At 38.5% G+C, this 16,894-nt stretch overlaps 1 protein-coding gene across 4 annotated transcripts in view; it reads right to left on the reverse strand.

Annotated features, from left to right (window-relative positions):
- LOC136236324 (uncharacterized) overlaps positions 1-16,888 on the reverse strand; it is a 95,012-nt gene extending 78,124 nt beyond the window's left edge. For 3 of the 4 annotated variants that reach the window (XM_066026471.1, XM_066026470.1, XM_066026473.1), the window contains exons 1-4: positions 16,787-16,888; positions 8,271-8,390; positions 7,152-7,254; positions 4,218-4,393 (exon numbers count right to left, since the gene is read on the reverse strand). In XM_066026471.1, coding sequence (XP_065882543.1) covers positions 4,218-4,393; positions 7,152-7,254; positions 8,271-8,367 — 376 coding nt within the window. In that variant the 5' untranslated portion in view covers positions 8,368-8,390; positions 16,787-16,888. Of the gene's footprint in view, positions 1-4,217; positions 4,394-7,151; positions 7,255-8,270; positions 8,391-16,786 lie in introns of those variants that run through there. The other variant, XM_066026472.1, reaches the window with a different exon arrangement.
- Between the last annotated feature and the right edge of the window lie 6 nt (positions 16,889-16,894).

The following is a 16,894-nucleotide window of genomic DNA, read 5'->3' on the forward strand; positions in this document are numbered from 1 at the left end:
CTACATGATATATTCTGTAAACTCTTAAAAGAGGAATTCAAGCAAAACCATAAATGGAACTTGTTGGCTGTTGTGCAGCTGCATTTAGCCGACATTCTAACATACTTCACAAACACATAACCGTACATAACCATTAATATGACAAAGTTACATACTAAGTTCATGCTAATTCTATACTATGCATCAAACACTTTCACTGAAGCTATGCTGTGTCCCACTAACAAAGGATCATGGTAATACAAAAATATTCTATTGGAATTTGTACACAGAATACAATTCAATTATTATCGATGCTAACACATCAGTGATATCATTCACTACTGTATTTCCTCTGTATTTCCTCTGTATTTCTCACTAAGGATTTCTATTTGCAGAGTACTTCCTTTAAAGGCTACTGCTGCTAGGATATTACTCCTTCCATTGGTAGTACACATTATGTAATTGTAATTTAACACCCCACATATTTGTAGTATATAAACAGCTGATCAATCCTTGCTTCATCAGATAAGTTGTTCAAGTATTACCTACTAAGTGTTTGGATAGCAACTAACTTTTATTACTGAAACATGTTCCTCCTGAAATTTTTTATTGTTCTTCTTTTCAGCTACATGAGTGCTACTCAGTCTAGAACAGTTGATAAGAATCAAACAGTCATAGTACATTGTGCAGCTAAAGCGGTACAGGCAAACGCTCAACTTTTGAACAAGTTAAATCTTCCAGCTACTACAGAAAATCCAGTTGCTAGTATTATACTAAATAAAACATTTCAACAGTTTTCTAGTGAATGCAAGGATTTCACCTTAGCCATGTCACTAAAGCATCAGTTGCAGAATTATTTGTTCACACAGAAAAATCAAGATCTAACCTCTGATCAAATTAGCCAACTATCTTCACTACTGATCTACCTACAAACAATGGCTAACAATTTGGATGACATCCACTCCAGACAGCAAAGCAGCCATTGTGTAAGATTATCAGCACATGGTTACAGGATGATGTATCATGTACTATATGATACTACTTCACTATTGAGTGAAATAGAAACTCAAAGTAGAAAGTGGATTAGGAATAAAAGCTACAAAGCTGACTCCCGCATTTGTTAAGAATACCTTATAGGGAAGTGATTTGCTGTAGAGTAGCTACTGAAATATTTTCTCATTTTAATTATTTTTTACAGTATTTATTGATTACTATATTACATTACAACGCTTGTATAGTTGTGTTCATGTGTTTGTATGTATTTAAACAAACTATTATTTGTATACAATAGCTATAAGCATATACATAAACAATGAAGTACTATTGTGCAAAACCCTAAGGGAAATTAAATGGATGTGTCATCTCCAGATCTGTAGTACCAGGTGACAACACGTGGATAATAGGGCCACGATTACTATATGATCACCTCAATTAGCACACAAACCAGGTATAAAAATGCAATTTGTACCTAATAAACTACTGACAGTAGCTGGCTCCAATTTACACAAAACAGCCAGCAGCGAATAGTGTCGTAACTTTGCATGACAACACCTCAGACATCACGTGGACCATAGTCCCATTAGGCATTAACCTTTTATAGCACATTGACCATGTTAACCATGAAGGCTCGTTAATTTAAAGAGTCATGCAAGAAGCTTCTAGTCTAAAGCCAAGGGACCGGCAAGAAGCCTGGCCTGAAATGGTGTAGATCGCTGAACTAGTTAACGATAATTAAGATCTTATGGAAATCTTGAAATTTCACTTGAAATCTTAAATTAAAGATTTTGAAATCTCGTCCCTGGTTTTGTCGAGTTTGTAGATCCGTTGTCTGAATCACTGGAGTATCACTAGATGTAATATACTACTATAGTTAAAAAGAATTTATTGCTATCACTTTTGCATGTCGAGAGTTTATCAAGAAGCAAAGAAGGCCAAGACGAACAGCAAGTATCACTATAACTTTGAATAAAGCACTTGCGAAACAATCCACATGTTTCATTTGTTAAGGTCGTCAAGAGAAGCTAATGGCACCTTGTCTTTTAACCTATGAATGAAGTACGCAGCAGTTAATGTGATAGGAGAACAACTGTAAAATGTAAATACAGAGATTTGTAGGCATTTCGCAATAATACCATGTAATTATAAAACATTACCTTTATTTTGATGCATACATAACTACAAACAGTATGACACATTCCCAATATTAAAATGGGCATAGTGCATGAAAGAAATGGTCCGCCACAAGACTACACCAGTTTCATACAATAACAAATGGCGTAGTTCCACATAAGCCTGCTGGCAGCTACAGGCATGCATACCTACAGACTACAATACCACCGACAAATGGGCATGGCTGCAGACAATCACCCTAATAAATGGGCATGGCCCACAAAAGAAGCTGGGTTGCATCAGGACTTGACTATGACGCGTTTATACACTTCCATATCATCCAGCTAACTAATTCGCTTAACACGTGATCCGGATAATCCGTAAAGTAGGTCAGACCAGGATGACCCAGACAAAATGTAACCCGGTTCACCTGGATGGCCCAGGTGACCCAACCCGATTTCAATGCTGATGTACAGCTCATCTGTGTAGTACATATGCATGTATGTACAACTTAGTCTCATTTTGACTGACCATTTCTTTCCTTTGTGTATTTGTAAGGAAAAAATGTCAATAAAATAGCAGTCTGGCAAAACTAGATAATAAGCAACTTTGTATATACTACGCACGTGTTGCTTTAATCACTCTTAAACTACTTACTTATTGATTGTATATATCGCAATTATCACCAACACTGTACTTAGTCATGTACACCAAATAAGTAGTTAGGACAGTATACAACGGTGCAAATGTAGAGAAAAAATAAAAAAGAGTCACTGAAATTAATTTTGTGAGAACTTGTAACCTCACTTATGAAAAACTTTCAAACATGAATCTACTGAATACCATAGAGTCCGGTTGTTAGGTGCATACGCCATACACTTAATAAAACTCCTATTTTTTTATTATTAATGTGCATTTGTTAAGCACATGTACCTAATAAGAAAACCTCACCTTGAGTGTTTATGGATTAACTAGCTTGGAGCAGCGAGAGATTCGCAGTCACCATGTGTACCAATATCTTGAGTCCAGTTCCTGTGAAAATCCTTTGCGTGGAGCATGATTTCCATGCTGCAGAAGACCATTTCGCTTAGTAAATCCACATTATTATTGGTCATGTATCATGGGAATTTTCAAGCTTAGCACAATTGACAAACCTCTAGCATTTCTTCTCTGTATAGCTGTGCCTCATATTGGAGCTTCTTGTTTGCCTATATGCGCTTATCAACAATGACTAAGTACAAGAAACAAGTACAGTATGTGCTTAATATAATTAATAATACATGCTTAATATATACATGCGCTTAACAACCAGACTCTATGGTATACACATAATACACAGCTCCTTACCTTAGTAAAAAAATACACTCGTATGTACGTATATGACTGTCTACCCATTCGTTATTGTCCCGTTACGCTATCATGCTCTCACTGTTTGTTATACAATAGTATATCATGTACGTATGACGATACTACAGTACACAACTATGTATACAGATACAGCTGTAGCTACAAACATTTTACCAACAAATTGCACATACACACAAACATCCACACCACAAACAATTTACATATTCATACATTTTTAAAATACAGCAATACAGTACTTACCTTACCTGATTTATATTTAGGTAAGCGCCATCGAATGCGCATGTATATGTCACCAGTAATACACATAGAAGATATCTATTCACTGGATATTTGGAAAAGCGCAGATACAATGCAAAACCTATGTATATCGTTCATTAAAAAAAGTATGTTGCAATGAAAAAATGTGAAAAATGTAGTTACCGCACATGTACAGCAGTTCAGACATTAAATTAAGCCAGCTACAAGTTACGCAGATCCGAAAATAAAAATGGTATCATGATAAATAGAGGAAAAATCCATTAATATATGTAAATTTGAGAAATAGCGCTAACTTTCTTGGCCACCCCTCTTCGTTCCAGCTATTGCATATATAAACATATACGCTCTCTCACACATACACACACACACACACGCGCACACGCGCACACGCGCACACGCGCACACGCACACACGCCCACACGCACACACGCACACACGCACACACACACACACCACACACATACACAAACGCATAGCACAACACACACATCGTAGGTTCGTACTTTCTCGTAATGTATCAACATTTTTCCTCAGAAATACAAAGTCCATCAGCATCTTAATGAGATCACAAAACTCCTGATAGTCTCGATCCTTTTCAAACTTAACAAGTAGAAAGTTGAACAGTCGCTGACTACAAGCCCTCTTGCAACTGCCAGCCAGAATATGATCTTCCATGTAGCTACAGCACACATGTTAGATGTTAAAATACTATAAAAAGTGGGGTTCAGGTAATAAAGATTCAATTGCAAAATAATTGACTCACAAAAAATCTGAAATTCAAACAACATAGTGATTTTTCCATTAGAAAACTTTAAAATTGTGGGTGTTATATTAGAGTAGTTATAAGATCTATGCATACAGTACGTACATCATGAAACAAAACAATAGGGTTTCCACTTGTCCCAATGAAACTGGACTACCCACACATGATTTTAAGTGTTCAATATGTACAGAATCTATTTAAATTAGATGTGATTTACTGTTTATTCTTGCGCAGCCAGATCACTGTTTCAGTCCAGGGGCTTATCGATTAGAGATAATAAGTGCCTGCACTGAAAAGGGTCTGGTATACTTTCAATGGATCAGTTGTGACAACATCTCTATCAGTGTCATAGGTGTAGATAATGTCCTCATAAAAGTATGTACCATGAAACTACCTAACTTCAAAGCCAAATTTCAGGGTACATATCTTATAAACCCTGGCTGGCCATGGTACATTTAAGTTAAACCATGGCTGGCTATGGTACATTTAAAATAAATCATGGCTGGCCATGATACATTTAAATGTACCATGGCCTTGATATATCTGATGAGGTAACATTGTTTGTTTTTATAAGAATCCTGGCAGTATTTGATTGTGGGAGTTTATTGTTACTCACGTGATGAAAACCATGAACCAGATTTTGCACTCTACAGCACTCATACGAAGCGATTCGACACCCTTACCACCCTATGAGTTGACAAACAGAAGTTTAAGGTGAGAACTAGTGTCATGGTTAATTTACAATTGCGTGTCCGCGTGTTTGATTACGTACCACGCCCACTTTTCGTATATCACGAGGTAACCACTCTACAGCGAAGCGTACCCCTCTGGATGTTTAGAAAACATTGTAAACAGTGGTTAAATGATGTAGGAACTTTGAAACACTTGTTAAATCGCAAAATTGAGTGTTTCCGTGATATTCATAGGATTTTCCCGTTTATGTTAACAAACGTAACTGCAACGTTACTTGCTGCTGACCCATAATCGAATTTTACAAGACTCTCTATATAATAAATCCAGCGGGTTGCCTCGTATTGGCTTGGGTGATTAGTCGCCCACCACAGTAGGCTATTAGCCTACATGGTACATATCAGTTGTATCACGTACCCGAGTGATTTGCCTGATATGTAAACCCACGCTCTAACAGCCCTCGAGCTTGGGTGTACATATATCCATCCCTCCTGGAGGAAGACTGAGTGTGGCCCCGACTAGACATTGGGTGACCTGCAGTTCGAATCCTGGGGCTGGAGGGATTTTTTTTCCTTTCTTTGGCCCCTTTTCTGTTACACCTTTTCAGTCATTAAGTCAGTCACTATATGTCAAGTCAATAAGTCTAAGTCCTTGAGATTAGGTTAGGTAATCCTAAGGCTGCAGCACATGTTGCTGTCAGACCTTCAGTACTGGTCACTGTAAAGTGTTAGTAACAATAATAATAATATCAGGCAAATCACTCGGGTACGTGATACAACTATTACATAAATACGTTTGCAGAACAAACACAATGGCGATCCTTATGCATGCTTGTTAACATCTTTCAGATGGCATTATCAACACTTCACATTCCACTCAGGTGCTGTCACAACTGGCTTGTACCAGACCATTTTCAGCATGGGAGCTTATAATCTCTAATCGATAAGCTAAGCCCCTGTACTGAAATAGTGGTCTGGCTAAGCGAGACTAATATTTGTGACTGTCTCAGTAAAAACCCGACTTGTTCACACACAAGCGTGTACATTGAGAAAATCGAAACTTTAAAAAAGATTTGCACATGCTACAAAGAAAAATACACAGGTTTTTATCGGGCCATTACTGGAGAAGGAAGGCTCAAATTGATTAAAACTATATACCATCTTATTCGCCTACACATGGAGAGTTTGAAAATCTTTGTTTCATTTCTGTAGCCCCAATGGTATGCATGTCACATGCGTTTGCTTACGATGTAGTAAACGTAAGCAAGATCGTTGTCATTTCTTCAACTAAACCGCCTTCATATCATATGTGTAAGTGACTACAAGGCTAACACTATACCTTGGCTGATTTGCTAATCTATGGTGAACATTTTAAGCCAAATTACAACATTGTGGACAATGCAAACGGAAGTTATGACTGCAAATGCAAGTGCCTGTAGTTAATTTTCAATATAGTCACTGTACAAATTGATTATGTTGCTCTTCCTACTGTCTAGCAATAATTCCAAAACTGCCCACCACAAAAGGCTGAAACTTTGGTGATTTATTCCTCGGACACTGCAGATAATGTTGAGAAAACAAAAAGAAACTCGGAAGGTGTGCAAACCAGTCAGGTTTTTGCTGAGGTGGTCACATATATGTACATGTCAGTCTACATAAAGGCATCATGCTTTATTACAAAATTATTTACACATACTGTAGATATTGATGTTTGGTGTGCCTGGATTACAAGTTTATTACCCGTGTATTCATTGACAAGGACTTTTCTTACTCAACTACATTATGTCTATATTGCACAGTCAATCTGTTATTCCTTTAGCAAGCAAATTGCGATATTTCAACCATTAACAACAGCAAACAAGCATGTGTCTACATGTGCATAAATCAACATACACATGTATGATTCATTGATACTGAAACACATACAAATACTTAAGATCAAGTTGTTGTGGCCTACAAATAGTCACATATGCTGTTGCACTTACTCAGGAATGTCACACTGATCTCGTAAAATGGCCAGACATCGTTGGCAGTTGGGAATGATACTTTGATACAACACAAAATATCTCCTCCGCAGAAGTGAAAAAGCTACAAATGAATTAAACAATAGTTTTTAAAATGCTGAAATATGTACATATGGTGTTATGTGTTTATACACAATAACATGCACCACAAACATACAACTCATGACATACCATGTGTTGCACACAACTATTATTCTACAAGAAGACTATCCAAGTCTCATGGATAGAGGCCATGGACAAAGTTGCATGATTACCCCAATTCCGCTAAGCAACACAAGGACAGTTGGGCCCCAGTTATCACCAGGTACCCATTTAATGTTACAGCTGGGTGGTTACTTCCCCAGTTGACATCAGGCCACCAGATCTCGTTTCCCCAGTTGACATCAGGCCACCAGATCTTGCTTCCCCAGTTGACATCAGGCCACCAGATCTTGCTTCCCCAGTTGACACCAGGCCACCAGATGGGTAGACTGGATAAATGTAAGTAAAGTTTCTTGCTCAAGGAAACAACAACAGCAGCAAGTTGGCATAACTTGAAATTGGAACCTTTCAATTACCGGGCTCATGTTCTAGCCACTATGCTATGTATGCTACCTCTACTCTCTGCTTCTACTCTCTGCCTCTGTCTGTCTCACTGTCTTTCTTTCTGCATGTGTGTGAGAATGTATGCATGCTTGTACACATTCAAACACATACTCTCTTGCTCGCAAGCACATATACATGGCATGCGAAGGCAAAGCCTTCAGCTACCATGCTAGCAAGGCCACGCCTGGATATCTGTGTGCTATTCAGGAGTTTTGAGTCAGCACAGGAAAATCCTCCTGGGGCACACACACACACACACACACACACACACACACACACACACACACACACACGTACACGTACACGCACGCGCACACACACACACACACACGTACACGCACGCACACACACACACACACACACACACACACGTACACGCACGCACACACACACACACACACACACATATACATGCATACAATACCTACAAGCACATACATACAAGTAATACATACAACATACAATACATACAAGCACACAGAAACTAACACTGACCAGCAAATTGGTTCAACATCAGATTAACTGCAGGAGAGCCATAGTCCATAGGAGAACATGACACAAGTGATGAAGTAAACTTCACTGAAGACTGCATCTTTCCTTATCTAAACTGAACAACTACACAAAGCATGTTACACTATTACATTCAGCAATGACCTAAATGACAGATATCTATTTGGTGAGAAGTTTTACAACTGGGACTTGAGAAATATCACTGACATACATGGCAGGCTGAGCAAAACCTGCCATGTTTGCAATATTTTATTTGGTAATAAAATGTATTACTACTGATGCTCTTCTTCATACAAATATTCTGATAGAGCATGACTGTTCTATTAGAGCATGTTATAAAAACAACCGCATTTATTCATATACGTGCCCACATCGCCCAGACATTTATGAACAATCTTCTTGCTCCTTGTAACAGCTGCTGTTGATATTACTTTGCCAAGTCATGGGTTTAGCTTCTTGTAGTTAGCGTTGCCTCTTGGCCTTTATTTAGAACCAGCTGAGCCTAGCTTTAATATGGATAAATACAGTGCAATGCATTTACACCTACATCTACAGTAAAATAGAAGTTTACCCTGTTGGTATTATAAAAGGTCGATCGTTATTAGTTTATCAATCTTTGGACTAAAGTTGGTAACTACATTCACCATCTAATCCTCCTTTTTAAGTGTGTCAAAATGTCAAAAATATTCAGAAGCACTTTTTGTAGTAAGATGAACTAGTCTCTGAATTTTGGTTGTGCGTATCTTGGGAATAGTTAGGACAATTTGTTCAAACTAAGTAAAATGTACCACCCAACTGGTGTTCAAACTAAGTACCACCCAACTTGGTGAGGTGATGCACAGTAAAAAATGTTTCATTTTGAGAAAGGACCACAAAGTTGCAAATGCACACTTGCTTTATTTTTCTTCCTGTAAATTAAAGTGTGCAGCTTGAGCTGAATAACATACTATGGAAAGTAATATTGCCAAACAGTGTGGAAAGAACCCCATGGAGCATGTACAAATGGAATTCAACTTGTTGTATATAGTGTAATAAAAAATATTAATTTAAAAACGAAGTACATAGGGTTCCAGCGATAAAGGAGTAATGTCAAAGTACATTCAAGTAGCTAGGGATTTTCCCTACCATCATCTCTTGTTTCATTACTTTTATCGCTGGAACCCTAATTCATTTAACAATTTTGTTAGATCTAGAGCATAGCTATGATACACACGTGTGGCTGTGACTGCTGTATTAGAGTATCTTGATCTCACCACTCAGTTACACAGCAGATCAAGCTAGTGGGTGTGGCACAATGCTTTGTTTTCCTACGGAACTAGATCATTGTTGTGGCACATTCTGATTGTTTAAGGACGTGACAATTATTTTAAAAATGCAGCTTAGTGCTACCGGATACTACAGTCAATTTAGTGCCTCAAATAGTTTCAAGGAGTCTAAATACGCTCCTTCAAGGAAAGTGTCAATATGGAAAATTAATGCCTTGGTATAGCCTCCTGAAGAAGACAACCATTCAATTGAAAATGAAAGGAATGGTAAAGCACAGAAGGAAAACATTCATCAGAACTACAATAAGGCACATCCCACTGGTGAGTTTATTGCTGTGGTGTAAAATGGCGGCTTCTAGCCTTGCGACTGTGGTCAGGCAGGAAGGCAGGCAGGCAGATGAAATTTCAAGTTGTGGCAATCTTTTAAAAATTCAATATCCAGATGCCTCTAGGTGTTTTCTTGTTTTTAACGTTGCAATTGATGCTAAATGTAGTAAGACTATTCTGTAAAGGTGATTTTTGCTGCATATGATATTTCCATGATGGCTTTTAGATGCAGCTTTCTTAGCAGTGAGTGTCATATTAGGGGTGAACCCTACTAAACAGTACAGCTGTACTGTTTGATTATTGGTAATCAATTACGTATCATTGCTGCGTATAAACTCGTGCATGCATATAAACCAAGCATTATTCATCACTCATGAATTGGTCAAAAACTCTGGCAGCTACCACTGACAACTCATTTAGAATGATGGTATTTTCATGGAAGGTTACACAGAAGGCAAAGTCTGCATTTTACCTGTAGGATACCCAAGGAAGAATCATTGAGATGAGTATCCACCTAGACAGGCTGAAGAAAATTTAATCTGAATGCAGACCACCCAGATACCAGCCTGCACATGCCAGAGAGGTCACCTAAGAAGGGAATATCAAACGGTACGGTCGTACCGTTTAAGTAGGGATCATGGTGAATGTTTCGCGCGCCGCCAAATTTTCCGCCTTTAAAAATCATCCTAGAGATATCTTGCGAGACGAAAGCCACCTTTACGGAATAGTACTAGTCCATATAATACATAAAACAGCATTAAATACAACGAAACACTTACAGGTGGCCGGATAAAAAATTGCCAAAATCTCCAAATTTAGTACAACTGCCTCACTGCCTCACTCACTGACCACATTCGCAAGCCTAGAGCCCAAACGAAGCAGCGCACGGTCACCATTTTACGCTACAACAACAAGCTCACTGGTGGGATGTGCCTTTTGGGGTTCCGACGAGTGTACGCCCCGTGCGCCTTGTCTTTTCTTTTATCTTCAATCAGGCTGCTTGTCTTCTTCTTCATCCAACGAAACCATATCGAGGCGTTAATTTTCCATATCAACACTTTCTTTAAGCAGCATAATAGACGCCACAAATTATTTAAGGTGCTTAGAATACGCTACTGTAGCTATGGAGGTACCAGTACTCCACGATAGGCCACAAGATCACGCCCATTCTTTATTCTACGTATATCGATCTATGGATCGAGACCACGCCCCTTTTACGCTAGCTGTGTGCTTGTCCAAAAAGGGCTCGGAAAAAGGGTGTGCTCATCGTGGTTTCGATCGATTATTAGACTAGAGTATCTCGAATCAGCCTACTAACTTGAAGGTGTGTGGTCAAAACCACGATGAACACACCCTTTTCGAGCCCTTTTGGACAAGCACACATCTTTTGCAAGCTGACTCAAGATACTCTAATACAGCAGTCACCATAATAGAACAGTCACACGTTTATAGCTAGCTGTATGCTTTAACAAAAAACTAAACAAACTAGTATATTAAAAATTTTGAATTTAAAAATGAAGTAGGGATCTAAGCAATAAAAAGTAGTGAAACAAGAGATGAACAATGGTAGTTATTACAGCATAGCTCAGTGGGAAATCCCTACTTTGGCATGGTATAACAATTATTCTGTGTTCATTGCCAAAGTAGGGATTTCCCACTGAGCTATGCTGTAATAACTACCATTGTTCATCTCTTGTTTCACTACTTTTTATCGCTTGGATCCCTACTTCATTTTAAAATTCAAAATTTTTAATATCAAGACACATGGTAGTGTGTCGTGCGGCCCAAGAAGCCGGCGCGTAACAACCGTGAGTATATTGACAGGAAGAAAGAAAACGCAATTTTCGCACCTCCGTAGCTCTGTGCTGCCTTGATGAAACAAGACGATTTTTGCTGTGGACACTCCCTCCACCTTCAGCACTCCACATTCCAAATTTGAGCGAAATCGCTTCAAGCGTTCCCGAGATATGCGACTTCAAAAATTGGCTTAGTTTCTTCGGGGTTTTTTTCTTCTTCTTACTTTTCTTCCTCTTTTCGCACACTTACAAAAACTGCTATTAAACGCGAACGCCATATCTGATCGCCTTGAAATTTGGCACACAGAAGGGGGTATAAAGGCACATCTTTGTACCAACTTTGGCTGGAATACGATAAACAGGCAAAGAGTTATGAGCGATTATTCACGAAAAATAACACCAATATGTTGTCACGCCTACAGGGTTAACCGCGTATGGGAAGAAGCTGAAAATCGGTGGGTGAATAGGTTAAGTATTGAACCTCAAACATTTTGTGGTTTGAAAGAAATCGAGCTAAAAACCAGGAAGATACAACGAAAAAACCAATAGTGTGTAACAATTATGCAATCAAGATTAGCTAATAAAAAACGACGGCTTGCCACACCTACCAGGTAAACCGCTTGGGGTAATGCTTTAAAAATCGCTGTACAGATGGAGTTATCATCTTAGAAAGGCTCTTCAATGGTGTAGAAGAATCAGACTTAAAACCACGAAGTTATAACACGAAATCCAACTTGATGTAGCAAGTGCGAGATCGAGATACTCTAATAGAGCAGTCATCCTAATAGAGCAGTCATCCTAATAGAGCAGTCAACCGAAGAGAATTCAAGAAATCAGCTAGAAACAAGTAACCTGTATAGAGATCAGCTACAAACAAGTCACCCTGTAGAGAGATCAGCCACAATCAATTCACCCTGTAGAGAGATCAGCTAGAAGAAGTTACCTTGTAGGGAATTCATGCAACTATAGAAAGAGATAATTCAGCTAGAGGAAATCACCTTGTAGAGTTCAGTTACAAAGAAACCGCAATGTAGAGAGTTCAGCTACAAAAAAATCACCCTGTAGAGAGATCAGCTAGAAGAAGTTAACTTGTAAAGAGTTCAGCTACAAAGAGACCATCATGTAGAGAGTTCAGCTGTAAACGAATCACCTGTAGAGAGTTCAGCTACAAAGAAATCTCCCTGTAGAGAGATCAGCTAGAAGAAGTTACCTCGTAGAGAGTTCAGTTACAAAGAAACCACCATGTAGAGAATTCATTTACAAACTAGTAACCCTGTAGAGACATCAGCTAGAAGAAGTTACCTTGTAAAGAGTTCAGCTACATAGAAACCATTCTGTAAAGAGCTCAGCTGCAAACAAATCACCTGTACAGAATTCAGCTACAAACAAATCACCTTGTAGAGAGATCAGCTAGAAGAAGTTACCTTCTTGATAGTTCAGCTACAAACAAATCACCCTGTAGAGAGATCAGCTAGAAGAAGTTACCTTGTAGAGAGTTCAGAAACCAACATGTAGAGAATTCATTTACAAACTAGTGACCCTGTAGAGACATCAGCTAGAAGAAATTACCTTGTAAAGAGTTCAGCTACATAGAAACCATTCTGTAAAGAGCTCAGCTGCAAACAAATCACCTGTACAGAATTCAGCTACAAACAAATCACCCTGTAGAGAGATCAGCTAGAAGAAGTTACCTTGTAGAGAGTTCAGCTACAAAGAAACCATCATGTGGAGAGTTCAGCTGCAAACAAATCACCTGTAGAAAGTTCAGCTACAAACCAATCTCCCTGTAGAGAGATCAGCTAGAAGAAGTTTCCTTGTAGAGAGTTCAGCCACAAACAAATCACTCTGTAGAAAGATCAGCTAGAAGAAGTTACCTTGTAGAGAGTTCAGTTACAAAGAAACCACCATGTAGAAAGTTCAGCTACAAACCAGTGACCTTGTGGAGACATCAGCTAGGAGAAACTACCTTGTAGAGAGCTCAGCTACAAAGAAACCATTTTGTAAAGAGCTCAGCTGCAAACAAATCACTTGTACAGAATTCAACTACAAACAAATCACCCTGTACAGAGATCAGCTATAAGAAGTTACCTTGTAGATCGTTCAGGTACAAACAAATCACCCTGTAGAAAGATCAGCTAGAAGAAGTCACCTTGTAGAGAGTTCAGCTACAAAGAAACCACAATGTAAGGAGTTCAGCTAGAAGAAGTTACCTTGTAGAGAGTTCACCTACAAAGAAACCATCATGAAAAGAGTTCAGCTGCAAACAAATCTCCCTGTAGAGAGTTTAGTTAGAAGAAGTTACCTTGTAGAGAGTTCAGCTACAAAGAAAACATTCTGTAAAGAGCTCAGCTGCAAACAAATCGCCTGTACAGAATTCAGCTACAAACAAATCATCCTGTAGAGAGATCAGCTAGAAGAAATTATCATGTAGATAGTTCAGCTACAAACAAATCACCCTGTAGAGAGATCAGCTAGAAGAAGTTACCTTGTAGAGAGTTCAGCTAAAAATTTAAAGAAACCATCATGTGGAGAGTTCAGCTGCAAACAAATCACCTGTAGAGAGTTCAGCTACAAAGAAACCACCATGTAGGGAGTTCAGCTAGAAGAAGTTACCTTGTAGAGAGTTCAGCTACAAAGAAACCATCATGAAGAGAGTTCAGCTGCAAACAAATCTCCCTGTAGAGAGTTCAAATAGAAGAAGTCACCTTGTAGAGAGTTCAGCTACAAAGAAACCACCATATAGAGAGTTCAGCTGCAAACAAATCACCCTGTAGAAAGATCAGCTAGAAGAACTCACCTTGTAGAGAGTTCAGCTACAAAGAAACAACAATGTAGGGAGTTCAGCTAGAAGAAGTTACCTTGTAGAGAGTTCAGCTACAAAGAAACCACCATGAAGAGAGTTCAGCTGCAACCAAATCTCCCTGTAGAGAGTTCAGTTAGAAGAAGTTACCTTGTAGAGAGTTCAGCTACAAAGAAACCATTCTGTAAAGAGCTCAGCTGCAAACAAATCACCTGTATAGAATTCAGCTACAAACAAATCACCCTGTAGAGAGATCAGCTAGAAGAAATTACCTTGTAGAGAGTTCAGCTACAGTAAAAAGAAACCACCATGTAGAGAGTTCAGCTGCAAAGAAATCACACTGTAGAAAATTCTGCCACAAACAAATTGCCCTGTAGAAAGATCAGTTAGAAGAAGTTATCTTGTAGAGAGTTCAGCTACAAAGAAACCACCATGTAGAGAGTTCAGCTAGAAGAAATTACCTTGTAGAGAGTTCAGCTACAAAGAAACCATTATCTAGATAGTTCAGCTGCAAACAAATCACCTGTAGAGAGTTCAGCTACAAACAAATCTCCCTGTAGAGAGATCAGTTAGAAGAAGTTACCTTGTAGAGAGTTCAGCTACAAAGAAACCATTCTGTAAAGAGCTCAGCAGCAAAAAAAATCAACTGTACAGAATCCAGCTACAAATAAATCACCCTGTAGAGAGAACAGCTAGAAGAAGTTACCTTGAAGAGTGTTCAGTTACAAAGAAACCACCATGGACAGTTCTGTAATAAATATATGTATTATATATATAATTTGTACATTTACTGATAAAATCAGAAATATTTAAGGTACATCTGCTTCATCTTTTCTTCTTCCTGTGGTAAAGAAAAAAAGATAGGTTTAAAAAGTCCCAAAGCAGGCCATAGGCCGGCTTTGGGGTATACAAATACAAAAAGAATTGAAATCTAATCCAAAACAGCCAAGCTGTAAAAAAAGTGTGCGGCCCTCAAAAAGGCTATGGTGAAAAAAGATGTGAAATCCAAGGTGGCGGCCAAGAAATGGCTGTGATGGTAGGTTAATGGTAAAAATTTTAATAACAACAATTCAGGTGAATTTTGTGCCAATTGACCAAGCGGCACCAAAATTCACCTGAATTGTTGTTATTAAAATTTTTACCATTAACCTACCATCACAGCCATTTCTTGGCCGCCACCTTGGATTTCACATCTTTTTTCACCATAGCCTTTTTGAGGGCCGCACACTTTTTTTACAGCTTGGCTGTTTTGGATTAGATACTATATACACTAGTATTCCTCCTCATAAATTGATCAAGGTGTCTATTTATTTGGATGGGTCAAAATTCTGAGAAGGTAATAAACGTCCAGTTATTAGGCCCACATCAACTTTACATAATCAGTTGTTGCACCACCTTTTGGTAGACTGGAATTTAAATAAATTCTCGTATAAAAATAATCACTAAAAGTTCTGAGCCACAAGTCATATCTTTATTCTCACCAACAAATATCTTCTCAAAATGTACTATGAGTGCAACCGAGTTATGCAGTTTCATCAAGACCATGTCCCTTCACTTGCATTATGTTATTGGTGCATTCCTGTTGTCCTGGTTTCTGTATTATATTTTTATTTATATGTCGACCAACTGACCATATACTCTTGATATTGTTACCAGAGAAACAACAGTTCAAGTTAACATGGCCTAAAGGTTGTCATTTTGTGGTACACTGAAAATTCACTCACCTCGATTGCCAAATCAAAACAAATTATAGGCACCCTTTGAAACCTTTTGGAGCAGTCACTGGTACCATCAATAGCAAGCATGGGGCAAAAAGTAAAGTACAAGGTACATGTGCCTGACAATATTTAAATACAAGCATCCATCTGTACATCCACTTGGCCCCAGTAGCCCAGGCTTTGATAGATTAGGGCCAAGTACACTTAACATTACTTGTCGGCGTGAATATGTACCTGTGTACTTAGCAATGTCTGACACATACAAAATACTGTGAACTAACTGTGATGATGCCCATGCACGAGTACTTACCGTAGGCGGGGAAAGTTACGCGTGGGAAACGTTTCGCGAATTGCACTCTACTTTGTATACCGGAGTAAAAGTTTCGCGATGCTGATTTTGCATACTAATTTATTACTGTACAAATAGAAACTAACCGGTGTAAAAGTTTTGCGATAGCTGCTGCAATCGCGAAATTCGCGAAACTTTTCCCACGCGTAACTTTCCCCGCTTATCTGATTTGTTAAGTCCTCGCCGGCAAAATACGAACCAGCAAACAGCCTTATGACATTCAACCCTTATATAACTAATACGTACCATTTACTATCTGTTTGTCAAAACACAAAATATTTTCTCTTTCAATCATTAACCATTTTTCCCTGTCCTGTCAAACCAGACATCTTGAATTAAACGGGAAAGTCCCTT

The sequence above is a fragment of the Dysidea avara genome, chromosome 10 (assembly GCF_963678975.1).
Source record: "Dysidea avara chromosome 10, odDysAvar1.4, whole genome shotgun sequence".
In the NCBI taxonomy this organism is placed as follows: Eukaryota; Metazoa; Porifera; class Demospongiae; order Dictyoceratida; family Dysideidae; genus Dysidea; species Dysidea avara.